The sequence below is a fragment of the Hyaena hyaena genome, unplaced genomic scaffold (assembly GCF_003009895.1).
Source record: "Hyaena hyaena isolate Hyena2069 unplaced genomic scaffold, ASM300989v1 scaffold_211, whole genome shotgun sequence".
NCBI classification, from domain to species: domain Eukaryota; kingdom Metazoa; phylum Chordata; class Mammalia; order Carnivora; family Hyaenidae; genus Hyaena; species Hyaena hyaena.
Window position 1 is genome coordinate 174,716 of NW_024080847.1, and position 20,257 is coordinate 194,972.

The 20,257-nt window shown below is 47.2% G+C and overlaps 1 protein-coding gene across 1 annotated transcript; it reads left to right on the forward strand.

The window, feature by feature from the left end:
* Positions 1-4,424: 4,424 nt before the first annotated feature.
* PRPH2 (peripherin 2) lies at positions 4,425-20,233 on the forward strand. Its single transcript, XM_039242700.1, has 3 exons — positions 4,425-5,108; positions 16,838-17,084; positions 19,951-20,233. Exons 1-3 carry the CDS (start codon positions 4,528-4,530, stop codon positions 20,161-20,163), a joined length of 1,041 nt encoding a protein of 346 aa, XP_039098631.1. The 5' UTR covers positions 4,425-4,527; the 3' UTR covers positions 20,164-20,233.
* Positions 20,234-20,257: the final 24 nt, after the last annotated feature.

The following is a 20,257-nucleotide window of genomic DNA, read 5'->3' on the forward strand; positions in this document are numbered from 1 at the left end:
CGAGATCATGACCTGAGCCGAAGTTGGACGCTTAATCGACTGAGCCACCCAGGTGCTCCCTACCAGTGACATTTCTAATGTCTGTTCTTCTCTTTTTCCTTTCTAGATAATGGCCCACTCTAGCCAAGAGGGGAAATCTCTCCTTTTCCAAACAGTGAAGTCATTCTATTTCTGGCCACCAGGGGGCACCCACAGATTAGCCCAAGGCTCCACTCTGCCCCTCCTCACGCTGTACACTGGTCAATTGAGGAGAAAGAGCCCCTTGGCTAATCGGATTATCCCCAGGAGAACTATTTTTAAACTGTTGTTTCTTGTTTCCACATTCATTTTTTCTTCCTCTCCTTTTCTCTGGTTTTCTCTCGTCCACATGTGTGCTTGAAAGGGGTTCCCGGGGCGGAGGGGGGGGGGGCGGCGGCGGCAAGAAAGGGGTTTCCTGAGATAGCTTCACTGTCACCCACACCCTTTTTCTCTCAGGACAGATGTCTTCAGATTCTGCTTCTATGAGGTCTGAGTCTGGTCATGCTTCCGGTTATCTGAACATTTCTATTTTTGGGGAAAAAAAACAAAAACAAAAACAAAAACAAGACCAGACTCCAGAAACTGCATTACATTTGTTTCATTGTTTCTGATGGTGGAGAGTTGAAATCCCCTGAAGAGGCAAAGCTTGTTTAGAAGCCAAGTCTTGGCTATTAGAAGAGTGATCACTCTGGATAATGGTGTTTTTAACCCAAAATGTGGTGTGACAATAAACTAAAAGACTTAATCTATAAAGAACTTACCAAACTCCACATTAAAAAACAAATAGTCCAGTGAAGAAATGGGCTAAAGACATGAACAGACACCTCTCCAAAGAAGACATCCAGATGGCCAACAGACACTTGAAAAGATGCTCAGTGTCACTCATCATCAGGGAAATACAAATCAAAACCACAATGAGATCCCACCTCACACTTGTCAGAATGACTAACAGTAACAACTCAGGCAACAACAGATGCTAGAGAGAATGAGGAGAAGGAGGATCTCTTTTGCACTGCGGGTGAGAATGCAAACTGGTGCAGCCACTTTGGAAAACAGTATGGAGGTTCCTCAAAAAATTAAAAACCCAGCAACTGCACTACTAGGTATTTATCCAAGGGATACAGGTGTTCTGTTTCGAAGGGACACATGCACCCCAATGTTTATAGCAGCACAATCAACAATAGACAAAGTACAGAAAGAGCCCAAATGTCCATCAATGGGTGAATGGATAAAGATGTGTTATGTATATATATATATTCTCACACACACACACACACACACACACACACACAAATGGAGTATTTCTTGGCAATCAAAAAGAATGAAATCTTGCCATGTGCAACTACATGGATGGAACTAGAGGGTATCATTGTAAGTGGGATTAGTCAGAGAAAGACAAACATCATATGACTTCTCTCATATGAGGACTTTAAGATACAAAACAGATGAACATAAGGGAAGGGAGGCAAAAATAATATAAAAACAGGGAGGGGGACAAAAACATAAGAGATTCTTAAATATGGCAAACAAACAGAGGGTTACTGGAGGGGTTGTGGGAGGGGGGATGGGCTAAATGGGTGAGGGGCATTGAGGAATCTACTCTTGAAATCATAGTTGTTCTATATGCTAACTTGGGTGTAAGTTATAAAAAAATTAATAAAAAAAAAATAACAAGACTAATTTTCCTGTAGGTCTTAGAACCTGACCTTGGCCACTCCTTAGTGGGAGTCCAAACTTGGGTGGAGTAACAGGATAGCTGTTTTGAGGTGACTGGGCTGGAGGGAAAAAAAAACGTATGCCTCATAGCTTTGTTCCATACCTCCTCCCTCTGGATAAATCCTTGTTTGGTTCTATTTAGTGATTTGGAGATCTTAAAGAGGAACACACAAATACTGCATGTAGTGGGATCCAATTTTCCCCACAGAAGGGAAGAAAGGAGGTTCCAGGTTGGAGAGCAGAGTCATTTACTGCCTTAAGCTGATAGGCAGCATGGTAGGAGGTGGGCACAAAGTTGAGGACAGACTTGGTTTCTTCTTTTTTTTAAAAAAAATGTTGTTTTATTTATTTTTGAGAGAAAGACAGAGAGAGAGAGAGAGACAGCATGAGCAGAGGAAGGTCAGAGAGAGAGGGAGACACAGAATCCGAAGACAGGCTCTAGACCTGAGCTGAAGCCGGATGCTCAACTGACTAAGCCACCCAGGTGCCCCCAGACTTGGTTTCTTCTTAAAACTCCTTGTGTTTATGCATAGGCTGTTTGAGAAATGGCACTGCTGAATCATTGGGAATATGTGTTTTAGATTTTAATGCAGATAGATAAATTACTCTCCAAAAAGTCACAGCCTAAAAAACCCCCAAAACAAACCAATTGAAAAGTGGGCAAAAGTACTGGGCAGACACCTCACCAAAGAAGGCACATAAACATATGAAAAGACGCTCCACATCATACATCATCAGGGAAATGCAAATTAAAGCCACAGTGAGATGCCTAAAATCCAAAATTCTTACACCAGAATTACTGGTGAGGGTGTGGAGTAACAGGAACTTTCGTCCATTGCTGGTAGGAATGCAAAATGGCACAGCCCCTTTGGAAGATAATTTGGCAGTTTCTTACAAAGCTAAACATATTTTCCCATATGACCCAGCAATTGTACTCCTAGATAGCTACTTGAATGAGTTTAAAAATTATGTCCACACAAAAACCTGCATACAAGGGTTCATGGCAGTTTTATGTGTAATTGCCAAAAATCGGAAGCAACCAAGATGTCCTTTAACAGGTGAATTGATAAATAAACTGTGGTTCATCCATATTAATGGAATCTTATTCAGCAATAAATAGAAATGAGCCATTAAGCCACAAAAAAGATGTGAAGAAACACCAAGTGCATATTGTTAAGGGAAATAAATCAGTTTGAAAAGGCTATGATTCCAATTATGTGACATTCTGGAAAAGGTTAACACCGTAGAGCCTGGTTCCCTGGGGTTGGGCAGCGAGGAAAGGAGGAATGAATAGGTGGAATGTAGGGATCGTTAAGAGCAGTGAAATTATCCTGTCTGATTCTATATGATCTGATAATAGTGGATGCATGATATTACTCATTTGGCAAAGCCTACAGAATATAAAACACAACAAGCAAAACCTAATGTAAGCTATGGGCTTTAGTTAATAATAACAATAATACCAACATTTGTTCATCAGTTATAACAATTGCACACAGATGCAAGGTGCTAATTCTAGGATAAACTGGTTGTGGGAAAGGAGTATATGGGAATTCTTTTTTCAAATTTTTTAATTAAAAATTTTGTTTTAATGTTTATTTATTTTTGAGAGGGAGAAAGAGCACATGAGGAGGGGAGGGGCAGAGATAGAGGGAGACACAGAATCCAAAGCAGGCTCTAGGCTCTGCACTGTCAGCACAGAGCCCAATATGGGGCTCCATCTCACAAACCGTGAGATCATGATCTGAGCCAAAGGTGGACACTTAGCCAACTGAGCCACCCAGGGATCCCTGAAAAAAAAATTTTTTTTGGTAAATCTAAAACTGCTTTAAGAAATAAAATCTGCTAATTACAAAGATAAAAAATTTACAGACTCATCATGAGTGTCTATCCTCACTTCTATTATTTCTGTTTATACTGTTTGGCAACAGAATTTTGATAGACGCTCAATCTGATGGATCAAATCTGGTCTTTTATTATTATCTTAATTGCACTTCCCTGCGTTCTACTCAGACTGAACATCTTTTCCAGATTTTGGACTTTCCAAGATTTCCTATTATAAATCATCTGTTCCTGTCTTTTACTTGTTTTTCCAGTCAATTTTTGATCTTTTGACTGTGGAGTTGTGGGTGTTTAAAAAAAAATGCTTATTAATTCTTTTTTTTTTTTTTTTTTACATGTTATAAATGTTTTCTTAGAATCTGTCATTTCTTTTTCGACTAGGGTGACAATGTCTTTTGTCTCATAGAAAGTTTCAGATGTGAAGGAGTTTGGCCTGGAACCGGGCTTCTGGGGAGACACGTGTCTGAGCCAGACCTCAGGGAAAGGCCATTCCTCTGGCCAGTCTTGTTTCTGTTCCTGATTCTTCAAGCTGAACCCAGAGCTCTCTGCTCCAGGGTGTCCGTGGATGCTCCTCTTGGCCATGTTCTGAAACTAGCACAGCTTTATCTAATGGGATGAAGCTGGCTAAAGAGATTAGCGCGATGTCTTGTGGACCCCACTTTTAATCTGCAGCGCTCAGGCTCTCCCTCCTTGGCTGGGAAGGACGCTTACGGCAACACTGCAGAGGACTGGCCCCTTCATGAGCTGCGACCCTGAGGCCCCTGTTACCACTACTGAGTTCATGGGGGGTCCCGGGCTAGGGGGCTCAACATGGGCAGCTCCCAGAGCAGCTCCCTGAAGTGTGGGCCACCTTCTCCCTTCCCAAGGCCCTGAGTCTTCAGCCCCTGGGCTCACTAAGGTCAGGAGTGGTTGCTGTGCCGTGGGAAGCTGCCTGGACTGCGCCCGGCAAGCATGGCGCTGCTGAAAGTCAAGTTTGACCAGAAGAAGCGGGTCAAGTTGGCCCAAGGGCTCTGGCTCATGAACTGGCTCTCCGTGTTGGCTGGCATCGTCATCTTCAGCCTAGGGCTATTCCTTAAGATTGAACTCCGGAAGAGGAGTGATGTGATGAATAACTCGGAGAGCCATTTTGTGCCCAACTCCTTGATAGGGATGGGGGTGCTGTCCTGTGTCTTCAACTCTCTGGCCGGCAAGATCTGCTACGATGCCCTGGACCCTGCCAAGTATGCCAAGTGGAAACCCTGGCTGAAGCCGTATCTGGCTGCCTGTGTCCTCTTCAACATCGTCTTCTTCCTGGTGGTCCTCTGCTGCTTCCTAATGCGGGGCTCACTGGAGAGCACCCTGGCCCACGGGCTCAAGAATGGCATGAAGTACTACCGAGACACAGACACCCCCGGCCGGTGTTTCATGAAGAAGACCATCGACATGCTACAGATCGAGTTCAAGTGCTGTGGCAACAATGGCTTTCGAGATTGGTTTGAGATCCAGTGGATCAGCAATCGCTACCTGGACTTCTCCTCCAAAGAAGTCAAAGAGTGAGTGGTCTCCCATCCCGGGGTCAGAGCTAGATGGGGACTTGGAGGCCCATGGGGTGCTCTGTGGGCACAGCTTAGTGCTGTGTGTGTGAGGCTGGACTCAGTTGGCCTGTGTGAAATTGCCAATATGCTAACATTTTTGACCTATAAAGATGGTGATATTGTATGGTCAACCGAATGTCTGGCTAAGGTGGGAGGAAGGTGTCAAGTTATAGAAGTTGCTTGCACAGGAGTCTCTAGGGAGGAAGTCCCAGCCGAGAATCTGTGACTACTTCACACCATAGGGATGGGGTATTTGTCGATCACATATACTGAGGCGTTATTTGGCTATTTGTCTTGTTCACTCAAAGTTGATGGATTCAGTCCCAGAAGCTTACATTTCCTGGTTCGTTCTCTTGTTTTCGAACCTTCTGACACCAGCATCCATTCTCAAGGCGTTTGTCCTTGGGTGTGGTGGCAAAAGCAGAGGACAGGGCAGTCAGGAAATCTAGGCTGTAGTTTTGGCTGTATAATTTGGCTTTAAATTAGCTTGTGACCTTGGGTAAAGCGGCTTGCCACTCTGAACCCTTGCTTGCCCATTTTTAAATGAAGGTACTGGAATAGATAGTTGTTTTTTATTTTTTTAATTTTTAATGTTTTATTTATTTCTGAGAAAGAGAAAGAGAGAGAGAGAGAGAGAGAGAGACAGCATGAGCAGGGGAGGGTCAGAGAGAGAGGGAGACACAGAGTTGGAAGCAGGCTCCAGGCTCTGAGCTGTCAGCACAGAGCCGGACACGGGGCTCGAACCCACAAACTGTGAGATCATGACCTGAGCCGAAGTCGGACGCTTAACTGACTGAGCCACCCAGGTGCCCCATGGAATAGATAATTTTTTAATTAATTTATTGTTTTGGTAATCTTCATACCCAACCTGGGGCTCAAACTCATGACCCCGGGGGCAAGAGTCGCATGTTTCTCCAGCTGAGCCAGCCAGGTGCCCCTGGAACAGATGATCTTGGAGGTCACCTCCTAGCTCTGTCTAGAGTCTGGCATACAGCAGGTGCTCACTAAATGCCTGCTGGTGTTTACTTCTTGAATCACGACAGTGTGACACAGTAAAGTTTCTGAAGTATTTGTGGGGTGTGTAAAAATACACCCCTGGAGGGTGTATGTAGAGAGGTATTGGTGAGGAAGAGAAGCTTGTCCTTCGTGCTAGAGGTAGTAGCGGCTGACTCCAGCACGCGGTTCCTCCCAAGAGACTCGCCATTATGGGTCCCAAGTCATTTTCCAGGGAAAGGGCAGCGTGTCCTGAGACAGTAGCTCTTCCTTTACCTCTTCTTTCCATCAACGTGTTTCCTGGCTGAGGCGAGGGGTCTGTTCATCCAGGTGGGTTTTCCTGAGTAAGGCAGCTGAGTCCAAGGGGACTTGCATGCAGGGTGCGGGGCACACTAACAGCAGGTCATGGCCGGAGCCGTGAACCCACGAACCCCAGATGGCTAGCTTAGCTGCACCTCAGGTGGAAAGGAAGTCAAACTGAAGGTCACTGCTTGGGATTCTATTTTCTCTGTGGGTGGGGATTACTGCTACAAATCCCTAGCTAAGGAGAGGCTTATAAATCGCTCTGCCCTTCCGAGGTGACGGTCCACAGGGACGGCACAAGGTGGCATGATTTACACAAGCTGCCCCAGGAGAGACGAGCAGAATTCCTGGGGACGAGGGGCGCCTGGGTGGCTTAGTCGGTTAAGCGTCCGACTTTCGCTTGGGTCATGATCTCACGGTTCGTGGGTTCGAGCCCCGCGTCGGGCTCTGTGCTGACTGCCAGCCCAGAACCTGGAGCCTGTTTCAGAGTCTGTCACTCCCTCTCTCTCTGATCCTCCCCTGCTCATGCTGTCTCTCTCTCTCCTAGAAATGAATAAAAGCATTTAAAAAAAAAAAAAAAAGAATTCCTGGGGACGAGGGGTGGGAGAGGAGGAGACGCTGAAGACGGAAGCAGCCTTTGTGAGCAAATAAGAAAGAGCTGTCATTTTTTCCTGTCATTTTCCTTGACTGCCTCCTGCATAGACTTTGTCATTGGAGAGGCTTACAGAAGCTCTCTGTAATCCCAAATCTCCTTTTGTCCCAGAGCACAGAAATTCTCCAGGTTGCTCTACTCTCAATGGTCGGCAGGTCTAAACTGTCAGTCAAACTGTAAGCTTGGCCGGAACCACCACCGTGCAGGGTATCTGGCTGGCTCAGTCAGTGGGGCATGCGACTCTTTATCTCGGGGTGTACGTTAAGCTCCACATTGAGTATAGAGATTACTTAACAATAAAATCTCAAAAACTAAAACCAAACCAAACCAACCCAACAAACAAAAATCCCCCACCTCCAGGCTTCATGCCAGCTTGCTGGAGTGAAACTATCCTAAGTCCATTGACTTGAACAGTTAGTTTCTCTGTTACACAAGGAAATACGGTGACGGCGGTAACAGAAACAAAAACAGGAAAAGGAATTCAAGCCAGGTTCTTGCCCACAGAAAAGAAAATGGCTTTAATTTTTCCACATTTCTGTTTAGTCTTGTTCACATTTGCATAATAAATACTGTGACCACGGTATAAATACAATTGAGCACCCCATTTTGTAATTCGACAATACAGTATTTGCATAATGTCCAAAACAATTAGGTCCCCCGCCTGGCTTTAATATAATTGACAAACAACATTGTGCAGAGGCATTAATTTGATCCACTTACACATTGCCAAGTGACTGCCAACGTACTATCTGCTAACACCTGCATCGTGGCCCATAATTGCCGTTGCTTTTTTGTGGGGAGAACATAGAAAGGCGACTCTCTTAGCAACTTTCAAGTACGTAATACAGTATTGTTAACTACGATCACCAGGCTGTACACGAGATCCCCACATCTTACTCATCTTATAACTGGACATTTGTAACCTTTGACCAACCTCTTCCCTTCCCTCCCACGGCCTTCAGCACCCACCACTCTAGCCTCTGTTTCTATAGGTTTGGTTTTTCAGATTTTACATGTGAGTGAGGTCACCCAGGGATTGTCTAGAATGATCACGTTTAATGTGTGCATCATATTCTACTTAGGCAGGCCCCTCGGTTGTTCTTATTTGCTGCTATTAGAACACTGGAGTGGGCTTCTTTGAGGCTTTTGCTTTTCTCTCTTTGTCTCTGTCTCTGTCTTACTCTTACTTCCCTTAGGCTAAGCTTCTGGTAAGAAAATGTATCTGGTGGTTTTAACTTGCCATAAAGCTGGTCTCAAGACACAATGGTAGACCTGAAATGCCTTTGGCCTTTCCCAAACCTCCTGTGAGTGCTGCTAAAGGTACAGCCTGATAGGGTCACCTTCGTAGAGAGAGGACCATATCGCTGTGTCCCACAAACTCTCACATTAATGACCAGTGGGCAACACCCGTGAGCGAGGGCAGGCTCCTCGGGGCTGTGTCTAGCAAGCTTCACGGGGCTGGCTTTGCCTCTGCAAACTAGCACAAACCGTATCTGTTTGTGGGAAGAAGGAACAAAGAGATGAATGAGACAACGTGGAGTAGCACTTTCTACCTCCCTTTCCCTGGACACTCAAATTTTTTCCTCTTCTTATCTTCACTGCTTTACTTAGGAGGATTATTAAGTTTACTGGACAAAGCTGACTGCCCCCAATCCTCCTCTGAACAATACAAAGTGTATTTTTTTTTTTTTTTTTTTGAGAGGCCAAGCACTGAGAAGTGGTAAGCATTTACTTTTTTCTCGCTTTTCTCAGCAGCACCCTCAGGGCAAGGATCTGAAGCAGCAGAAGCAGAGAGAAGCAGGGGTGGGTGAGGGAGCTGGGTCACCTTCCACCAAGGTTTGTTTTTTAATGTTTATTTATTTTTGGGAGGGAGAGAGACAGAGTGGGAGCCAGAGAGGGGCAGAGAGAGAGGGAGACACAGAATCCAAAGCAAGCCCTAGGCTCTGAGCTGTCAGCAGAGCCCAATGTGGGGCTCGAACCATGAGATCATGACTTGAGCTGAAGTCGGATGGATGCTCAGCTGACTGAGCCACCCAGGCGCCCCTTCCACCAAGACTTTTTAAGAAGAATGCTTCATCTTTTTATCTTTTTCCTTTCACCACCAAGCTCAGAGAAGCCAAAAAAAAAAGGCTGGGGTGGGCCTCAGCCTTCTCATTGATCCTGAGGCCTCTGGAAGGCGATGCCAGGAGCAGTGAGCCGGTCAGAGGGTGGGAAGTCTGCAAAAATGCATGGAGATCTTCCAGTGACACTGGTCCTGGGCATGGACAGTGTCTAGCGCCCATGACTTCTGGTCCTTCCTGAAGGCTCTGGGGGCTCTCTTCCCATTTCGTACGATGTACATCTCGCTGGACTGGGCTACAGAAAACATTTCCAGTCCAGCTCCTGGGAGCAGGGCTGGGTTCCTGCCCACAGGACTCTCCTAGGACCTCCCTAGGTATGCCCCCCACCGCTGGTCCCCCAGGAAACTGAGCACGGAGCTTGTGGTCCCAGCAAGCATGGAGGGGTGGCTGGTTTTTGGAGATTTCTCAGGGTAATCTTTAAGATCAAGGGCTGTTTCCTGAAGGTTCCTGATCTAAACAATATCAATTGAAGATTTTTATAAGAATTGACAATCTCCCCACCCCATCCAGGGGTCCCAGGTTCAAAAAGCCCGGTGGTCACCACCCACCTCCTTATTCTGCCCCCTATCACTACATTGCCAGGTCCCACATATATTCCACACAAAACCCCTCCCTGGGGCGTTTGTAATTTTTGTAGGTATTGCTATCTCTATTTGACAGATGAGAGATCTGAGCCTCAGGTTAGATCTCACAGAGGGAGCAGGAGAGGAGGGTAGACTTTTAAAAACCAGCCTTATTAAGATTTTCACATTCCTTACAAGTCACTCATTTAAAGTGGATGGTTCAATGGTTTTTGGCCTCTTCACAGAGCTGTGTCACTAGTCAGTACCACAGTCCCCTTTAGAACGTTCTCATCACGTGGCAGGGAAACCCTGTACCTTCCAGCTTTCACTCCCTAGCCTCCACGGCCCTGCTCTGTTATCTTCTCTGTCTCTACAGACCTCCCTCCTCTGGACACCTCATTTGAATGAAATCATATAATACTGGTCCTTTTGGGTTCGGCTTCTCTCTTTTTTTAAATGCTTATTTTTGAGAGAGAGAGAGAGAGAGCGACCATGAGCAGAGGAGCAGAGAGAGAGAGAGAGAGAGAGAGAGAGAAAGGGAGACACAGAATCCGAAGCAGGTTCTAGGCGCTGAGCTGTCAGCACACAGCCTGATGCGGGGCTGGAATCCATGGAACATGAGATCATGACCTGAGCCGAAGTCGGGTGCCCAACTTACAGAGCCACCCAGGAGCCTCTACCTTCTGAGTATGTTAAAGCAAATCCCGGATATCGTTTCCTTTCACCTATAAATACTTAAGGAAATGCACAGTACTAATCATGCCCAACCAAATCAGCAGCAATCTCATCTAATGTCTGGTCTGGTCAATTTTTCTCTGATTGTCTCGAAATGCCTCTTACAGTCAATTTGTTCAAATCGGGATCCAAACCAAGTCCACACTTTGCATTTTGTTCTCTGATCTCTTTCGTCTCTTTTACTCTTTGACAGTTACTGTCATGCCACCTGTGTACTGGAGGGATGGGGCCATTTGTTCTGAGGAGCTCCTCACATTCTGGATTGAACACTTGCAGCCAAGTGTGGTCATCTTTTTTTCCCCCAAGTGGTGTCATCTAAGTTGTTCTTCTGTCCCCTGTGTTTCCCCATAAGCCAGCAGTCAGGGCTGAGGTGTGCTTGGATTCAGGTCTGGTTTTGGCAAGAACACTTCCTAGGGTGCCCTGTGTACATCTTACTGCATCACATGAGGAGGGACGTGAAGTCTTCAGCTAGTTTGTGACCACTCCTTTAGAGCTGCCCACTGCTTTCAGGATGAGCAGAGCTTTAGTGTCTTGGGGGTGAGAGGTCTTGGCACCAGGAACTGTCAGCCCAGAGAGCTTGGCCTGAAGCCCTTGGGCTGAGGAAGAAGCTGGCACCAAGCCCTGTCACTTTCTCATCCCACCCAGGGAACCCACAGGTTACAGGATCCTTTCACAATTCCTGAATAATTTATAGACACCTCAAGAAGACTAGACCTTGGCTAGGAGCTCCCTGAGGGCAGGGCTGTGTCTCCCCACCTCAGACTGGGGCTCCCTGGGGGGAGGGCTGTGTCTCCCCCTCAGACTGGGGCTCCCTGAGGCAGGGCTGTGTCTCCCCCTCAGACTGGGGCCCCCTGAGGCAGGGCTATGCGTCCTTCCCCCCCTCCCCTCGCCTCCAACTGGGCTCCCTGAGGACAAGACCCAGGTCAGCATGGGGGAGGCAGGCCTGGCTTCATGGAGGTTGGGGCTTCCATGGACCCCCAGCCTAAGATCTGTTGGAGCCCCGCACTTCCAGAAATAGCCCTCCCTCTCCCCTAGAAGAATCACCTTGTTTACTCAGTGGTTGTCCTGGTTCCAACCACAGATTAAGGCCCCACTCACCCTCTTAAGACAAAGCCAGGAGAGGAGAGCTCCTTAGGTGGTGAGCTGCCTATTTATATCAGAGTATTTCCCAGGCTACGAATCTTGCTCTGCGCAGGGCTTGCCAGCACTTGTAAGGGTCTTAAGGTATGATCTGTTTTCTAGCATATTCTCCCACAGCCAAGTCACATATAACTTGGGAAAATCATCATGTCAGAGTTTTCCTGAAAAAAAACCCTGACATAATTTAGGAGATAAATCAATAAATCCATAAGGAAAGATGTGTGGAAATAAAGAGGGGAAGGGAGAGTATAAGTGATAATGAGTCAATCCCCAACTGCAATGCTAGCTGAGTGATACTTGTGGAAATCTGGCAATTCATTTGACCTCTGTCAGGCTGAGTTTTCTCATCTGAGAAATGACATGACAGGGGTGTGGTAGAGAGTAAATGGAATAATGCACACAGAGCACTTGGTATACAGCAGTGCTCTATTAGCATTTCCTTGAAGATTTCTTTTTTTGTAACATTTATTTATTTTGAGAGAGAGTGTGATAGAGAGGGAGCTGGAGAGGGGCAGAGAGAGAGAGAGAGACAGAGAATCCCAAACAGCTTCTGCAGTTGTCAGCACAGAGCCCGACGTGGGGCTCAAACCCACGAACTGTGAGACCATGACCTGAGCTGAAACCCAGGCTTAACTGACTGAGCCACCCAGGCCCCCAAAGATTTCTTTTTTGAGGAGTTATTGGATATAAAGTAGCAAGGGGAGACACAAACAGGAGACACAGCCCTGCCCTCAAGGAGCCTCAGTCTGAGGCTAAACAGCCCTGACCTCAGGAAGCCCCGTCTGAGCGGGGAGACACAGCTCTGCCTTAAGGAGACTAGCAAGGTGGTTTCTCCATTCAGGGAGTGAGCAAGGTAAGGTGGGAAGATAAGTGGTCTCCAGAAGGCCAGCCTGCAGGGTGAGGGCAGCTTAGAGCCGCTCTTGGCTTCAAGCCACACAACTGCAGGCCTGGCCTTCACTTCACATACACATGTACCATGTACGGAGCAGGTTTGTGGGCTTCCCCCCAGCTTAAGGACACCTGAGGGTGCATAAGGAGAGACAATGGTGGACAGGAAAGGGCTTCTGGGACAGGGAACAAGGGAGGGAATCACGCTTTCTCAGGAAGCTTAAATAGAAAAGCCAACACACAGGAAGGACCAGAGAGACTGAAGAAACTCTGAGGGGAGGAGTGGGTAACTGCTGTGGGCTGGTCTTCCACTTCCTGTTTGGCTCTAGGTGAGGCCCTGCCCTGCTCGGGGCACCGCTTCTTCCTCTGTAGAACAATCTGGTGGACTGCAAGGTCCTGCCCAGATGGCTCTACGCGGGGCATTCTCTGAGGGCCTGTGTCAAGTGCATTCCTCACATTGCCTCATCTAAAGCTCGCCGCAGCCGCTGAGAGGGGGATGTGGTCATCCCCATCTCACACAGGTCCAGGGGACGAAGGCCCACAGATCAGAAATGCGGATTTGCAACTCAGAGGCTGGCTCCCTCTACTACGCCCACTCTTCTCACGGGGACATGGGGAATGGCCCGGGTGGGATGTTGTGTTGCTAGGAGCGGGCTCAAGGGACAGCCTATGGGTCTGTCAGAGGGACAAACAGCATTTGAGCTCGGAGACCCCAGCGTCAAGGAGGCCTGCTGGGGCTGGTCACGGGGGTAGGAGGGTACTGTCTGTTCAGTTGTGCAGGGACTGCTGGCCCCTCAAGAGGGGGGCAGGAGCCCCAACCTGACAGCCCTTCTGCTTCAGTCCTCCCACCCGGGACCCCCCTGGGCCCAGCACCAGGTGCCGAGCTAGGGGCTGCAGGGGGAGAGCAGAGCAGTTTCCGCTCCCACCATGCTCTTGGTGCTCCTGGTAGGGCTCAAGTAAGTATTTCAGTAGCAACCGCTTCAGCCAGTGACAAATGTCTAATAGGGCCTCAGGCCATTGGTGAGCTCTGCCCTCATAGACATGGCTGGTGTCCTCACAGGAGGCTCTCTGAGCCTCTTCTTCACAGCTGGCAGGGACCCGGCCACCAGATCACAAGTGACTATTGCCCAGTGATATCAAGTGGTCTGTTTCATTGCCACAGCTGTTTCCTGAGGGCACACGGAGCACATGTGAAGGCTCTCGCTCCTCCACCCTGCCTAGCCTCGGCCACGAGTCCACATTTACTGTGCACGTACTATGTACCAGCCACTTTTTAAAGCCTTTTTACACACATCCCTTCATATGATCCTCATGTCAACTCCACTGTACAGAAGCTGAGGCCCAGAGAGGGTAAGGAACTTGTCCAGAGGGATGAACTGGGAATAAGTTCAGGTGGTCCCACTCTGATCACTCTCCTGTGTGCCCAGGACCACCCGTTCTCTAGGCTGGGGTCCTGTCCAGGCAGGAGAAGTCAGGGACTGCAGATCGTTGGAAATATGGTCACCATAACCCAGGTGGGGATTTTTCTGGACCCAACGAGGCCACATTGTGCAGAACCTTCCTAAAGTCTTAATCATACTGATTAACAGACAGTTCACAGAAAAGGAACCACAAATGGCTCTTCAACATATCAGAAGATACTCAACTTCATTCATAGTGAGAAAAATGGAAATTAAAACAACCTTGTAATACTATTTTTCATCTATCAGGTTGGCAAAGATCAAAAATAGAATCTGTGTGGGTACAGCCATGAAGGGTAGGTTCTTTTGTGCATGTCTGTTGGGGGTGTGATTGTACACCCCCAGGGAGAAATATGGCAGGGATCTAGGGCAATCACAGATAGATCTACAATTTGATGCTGGGATGCCTCCTCTAGATATAGGCACAATATGCACAATGTTTGAATTAGCAGGAGACTGAGAAAGCCCTAAATACCCATCAGTAGGGAACTGACTAGTACCCCAGGACCATCTGTGCAATGGCAATACCATGTAGCTCATTAAAAACCTGGAGAACACTTTCTATTGATAGATATAAAAAGATCTCTAAGATACTGCTATGGAAAAAAAGAAAGGTTCAAGACAGGACATTACCATTTGGGTAAAAAACAAGAAGAATAAGAACATTTGCAGAAACTGTGTTTGCTTGTCATTATGAAGTTTTTTTAGAAGGACATGCAGTTGGCTACAATTTGGGGGGACCTGGAGGCCAAGGGACAAGAATGAGTGGGAGATTAAACATGGATATTTAGAAGCTAGCCACTGAAATTATAATCTCAATGAACGTTGTTGACAACAATTTCTATTATTTATTTACGAAGTGTAGTTTATATGCAACATTATATTAGTTTTTAGATACAACATAATGATTTGCTATTTGCATATATTGCAAAATGATCACCACCATACATCTAGTTAACATCTATCACTATACCTAGATACAGAATATTTTTTCCTTGTGATAAGAAACTTTTTTATGTAAAATTTTTTATAGTGTTTATTTTTGAAACGGAGACAGAGCATGAACGGGGGAGGGATAGAGAGAAAGGGAGACACAGAATCTCAAACAGGCTCCAGGCTCTGAGCTGCCTGCACAGAACCCGATGTGGGGCTTGAACCCACAAACTGCGAGATCACGACCTGAGCCGAAGTCAGATGCTTAACTGACTGAGCCACCCAGGTGCCCCAAGAAACTTTTAAGATTTACTCTCTTAGCAACTTTCAAATAGGCAATACAGTATTATTATTATTTTTTAAAAATGTTTTATTTATTTCTAGGTGAGAGAGAGAGAGAGACAGCGTGAGCAGGGGAGGGTCAGAGAGAGAGGGAGACACAGACTCTGAAACAGGCTCCAGGCTCTGAGCTGGCAGTCAGCACAGAGCCCGACGCGGGGCTCGAACCCACGAACCGCGAGATCATGACCTAAGCGAAAGTCGGACGCTTAACCGACTAAGCCACCCAGGTGCCCCGGCAATACAGTATTATTAACTATAGTCGCCATATTGTGTATTACATCCTCAGGACTTACTTATTCATAACTGGAAGTTTGTACTTTGGCCACTTTCACCCATTCTGCCCACCTCCCACACCTGCCTCTGGCAATCACCACTTTCTTGGCTTGTTTTTAGATTCCACATATAAGTGAGATCATATGGTATTTGTCTTTATTATTTCACTTAGCATAATGTCCTCAAGGTCCATCCACGTTGTTGCAAGTGGCAAGATTTCTTTTTTTAGAGCTGAGTAACATTCCTGTGTGTGTGTGTTTATGTATAACACCAAAGTTTCTTTATCCATTCACCTATCTTATAATTTTTATTTTAAATCATTATATTTCTATTCTTATGCTTTCTCTTCTTATGTTGTAAAAGTCTGTTATTATGTAATGCATTGTTCATTTGCAACTTAAAAAACCTTGGTATTCAAAATAACCTGCATACACTCAGGTGCACAAAAGTGTGCAGCTTGATGAATTCTGGCACATAAAGACACCGGGGTAACCTCACTCAGGCAGGTAGGGTAGGACACACCCAGACACCTGATGAGGAGGGGGAGAACTTCCACAGTAAAGATGTCTGCCCCTTTTGAATTCTGAACCCACATGAATATATGGTGTGTCCTAACCATATATACAAAAGTATAGTGCAAAAGTAATGCAGGCTGCAGCCTTCAGGTGAGTAAGGAGATCCCACCCGGCTAGGGGCAGAGTTCACTGTGGACAGTAAGCAAGCTGAGGGCAAGGAGTCTAACTGTCTCCAGTCTCAATCCCTGCCCCTTTACAGGCCCTGCGCCAGAGCAGGCCGTCTGGAAATACCTACTGAACAGAACTGATCTGGCCAGAGGGGGCCTTGGTCCCTAGTGACTTTTTAGACGGAAGTAAGGTTGGAGAGGGCTGGGGGCCAAAGGCTGTTGGCCACGAACTCTAGGCAGTCCTGTCCCAGGCACCTGTCCTACCAGGCTGACATGGTTCCAAGAAATCATTGCACACAGGGCCCTGGAAGTACACAGTGTGGCTGGATGCATTTCTATATTCTCTATTTGCTCGCTTCTTGGTTTATCATCTGTCTCAACCCTCTAGAACATAAGCTCTAGGAAGTAGGGACACCGGTTGTCTAGGGTCATTTCTCTACCTTCAGCTTTTACAACAGTGGCTGGCCCATAGTAGGTGCACAACAAATATTTATTGAGAATGAATGAACAAATGAATGACTATTACAGCTTTTCAGAGCTGTGGGATGGGAGGAACTGGCCCCTGGTGAAAAGGCTGAGAAGCCCCTAATCTTCCTCCTCCAGTCGCATCAAGAGCAACGTAGACGGGCGATACCTGGTGGATGGTGTTCCATTCAGCTGCTGCAACCCCAACTCGCCACGGCCCTGCATTCAGTACCAGCTCACCAACAATTCGGCTCACTACAGCTACGACCACCAGACAGAGGAGCTCAACCTGTGGGTGCGAGGCTGCAGGGCCGCTCTGCTTAGCTACTACAGCAGCCTCATGAACTCCATTGGCGCCGTCACGCTCCTCATCTGGCTCTTTGAGGTAGGCTCTGGGCCAGCTGAGGGGAGTGGGAGTCACCTGCCCCTTTTGGATTTAATGGGTGGGGCCCGGCCTGGAGCGCTTGCCCCTCTCCTCAGAACCAGGCCTCAGCCTAGCCGTGGGTCAGGCAGCCCTAAGTCTGGATCCCAGCACCTCTATTTTTTTTGTTTCTCTCCTATCACTCAAAAAATAATTGATTGAGGTGAAATTCACAGAACAGAAAATGAATCATTTTAAAGTGAGCAGTGTAGTGGTATTTAGTACATTCACAATGCTGTGCAACTACCACAACATCTTCTACCACCTCTGTCTAGTTCCAAAACATTTCCATCACTGCCAAAGAGCAGCTCATAGCCATTAAGCAGCATATTTCCCATCCCCCTGCACCCACCCCCACCCCCTCAGCTCCTGGAAACCATTAATCTGTGCTCTGTCTTTGTGGATCTATTCTGAACAAAATTCTATATAAATGCCAACATAATATGTGACCTTTTCTGTCTGGCTTCTTTCACTTTGCATGTTTCAGAGGTTCATCACGTGCCTTTGTTTTTTCAGCCTGAGGTCTTGGAAAGTTACTTAACATCTATGTTATATGGGACCGACAGCACTTAGCTTTGGGAGTCCTGGGGGAGGGGATCAAGAGGTGATACGTACACTGTGTTCAGGAAATGAGAGCTATTTGGATTTGTGCTTCTCTCAAGATTCTGGTAGCAATTTAGCTGTTATTCTAACTAACTATGGGTTCATCCGATCTCACCTGTAAGGCTTATTTCCTCTCTGTACAGAACTTGGGATATAGCAAGTTGTCACTCATTTATTGAAGTTATTTCTTAAAACACCTAGGGAGCGCTGGGCGCTGTCCTCGGTGCTGAATGAGAGCAAGTGTTAGTGAGTGGTAAACCAAGGTGGTACAGAGGGTGACTCAGGGGCTCTAGCTTTCAGCTGGCAGCAGAAAATCAACTCCAAAATCTGGAAGTCCAAAGCCAGAAATATTAGTGGGGAAAGTTTGCCCATTAGGGAAGATTCACTGAAAGTTTCCTTTAAGTAAGTCGCTCTCTTAGTGCTATGGAATTTCACATATAGCTGTGTCCTGGGCTGAGATGACAACTTCTAACTCACCACATCACATTGCAGGTACTGTATTGTCTGGGGGTGGGCTGGCTGGGGAGGGAGGGTTTCTTTTCATGTCAGGGCATTTACTGGTCACTGACCACTCACAGTCTTGGGAATGAATGGGTAGAGCGAGGCGAGCAGCTTACTGCTGGAAGGTCATAAGGTCATGTCCCCTGAAAACCCATGAAAAGACTGAAAGGCTAACAGTGGGAAAACAGGGTTCCACTGGCTGCCTCTCAGTTTGCTCACCTTTCCAGGAAGTTAGTGACTATATGAGATAAGGACCAGCTCACTGGGAACAGGAAGTAAATGCCCTTAACTTTTAGCTGAGGCCTTCAGTTGACAGAGCTCTGTGAAGGGCACAAGGGTGGCTGAACTAAGGTAGAACTCTGGCCAGAGCCTGGCCCTCCTGGGCCTCACAATCCAGTTAGGAGGTGACATCTAACTCATGAACCAAAGGGAGACCCATTACCAAGTGCAAAATTCATAATGCAAAGCAGAAGGCCAACTTCAGGAAAGGAGGAGGGAACCAGAGTGGGAGCATGTACACCAGGAGGACTCCTGGAGGAGGTGAGTTTTTCCACCATAAACATATTTTATTAAACTTTCAATGGACAATGACAATAATGAAAACCTAAAACTATCAGCTACTACCATCATCCACTACTGCAATTATAAAGTGTTCCTACAGCATTCATTCAGTAGATGTTTACTGAGGCCCTACCACCACTAGGTGCTATTCTGGGGGCTGGGAGACTGAGTGAACAAGCTGCATCAGGGGGTGGTCTCCATGAGCAAGCCTCGCCGGGTCACAGAGCTTGCTATACCACAAAAGGAGAAATGTAAGAGCGGGTAAACCAGGAATCTGTGTAGAAACAAGGCGGGGCCAACACGATACATTGGAAAAGTGAAAACAGTACTTACCACACGAATAACCAATTACAGCTGACACATCTATTCATCCTTACTGGGCACCACGTACCATGCTCTACACATCCTGACATGTCACAGCATGCACAAGAGTCAGGAGACACTCCATCTGAAAATTTGCAAACCAGATGAGTAAACTGAGGTCTCTTAGCCAGATGGCTGGCTAAGTACCAGGACTGGGGTTTGAACCTAGGCATTTTGGCACCACAGCCTGCTACAGTGACTGCTAGCGAACAAATGCAAACAAATCACCCACTCATCCCCACGTTAATCAAAATAGCAGAAGTGGAAGGAAACCACATATGATCATATTGTTTCCTGAGAAGGAGGTGACTTTTTAGTCCTGTCTAGCAAATAGTTTACCCAACACCGCATATGTGCCAAGCAATGTGCTAGGAACGGGGTGGGGGTGCAAGGAGGAGAAGCCTAGTACTGCCCCCAGAATGGGTGAGACTGGAGAGGAAGAGGAGGGAGAATGTGTAGCAGGGTCACTCATCGAGGGTTGAAGATGAATTGAAGGCGGAATGTGGCGAGGAACAAACAGCAAGTGGTAAAGACTGGAGGGATGAAAAGTGTGGATGGGACCCAGAGAAGCCCAGGGTGGCCAGAAAGGGAGAATAGGGCTGGAGATGAGGTTGGAGAAGAGGCAGCTATTTTGAGCACCAGGCCAGGCTGGTGGGCAGGCCGTCACCAACCCAGACTCAGCAGAGCCTGTCACACTTGAAGGGCCCCGGAATGAATAGGCTGGTGGCTTGCATGGTTTCCTAATAGCCCCAGTCCCCACCTACTTCTCCCAGACCTCCTCTAAGTCTCTTCTCCCCACCAGGTGACCATCACAATTGGCCTGCGCTACCTATACACAGCACTGGAAGGTGTGTCGAACCCTGAAGACCTTGAGTGTGAGAGTGAGGGCTGGCTTCTGGAAAAGAGCGTGTCGGAGACTTGGAAGGCCTTTCTGGAGAGCTTGAAAAAGCTGGGCAAGAGTAACCAGGTGGAAGCCGGGGGTGCAGATGCAGCCCAGGCCCCAGAGGCTGGCTGATAGCTCCGGGGCCCCCTCCCCTCCTGAACACTGAGAAGTAGCGGACTCCAAGAAAGTGGATACTCCCCTTGTCCAATCTGAATCTCCCTAGGAG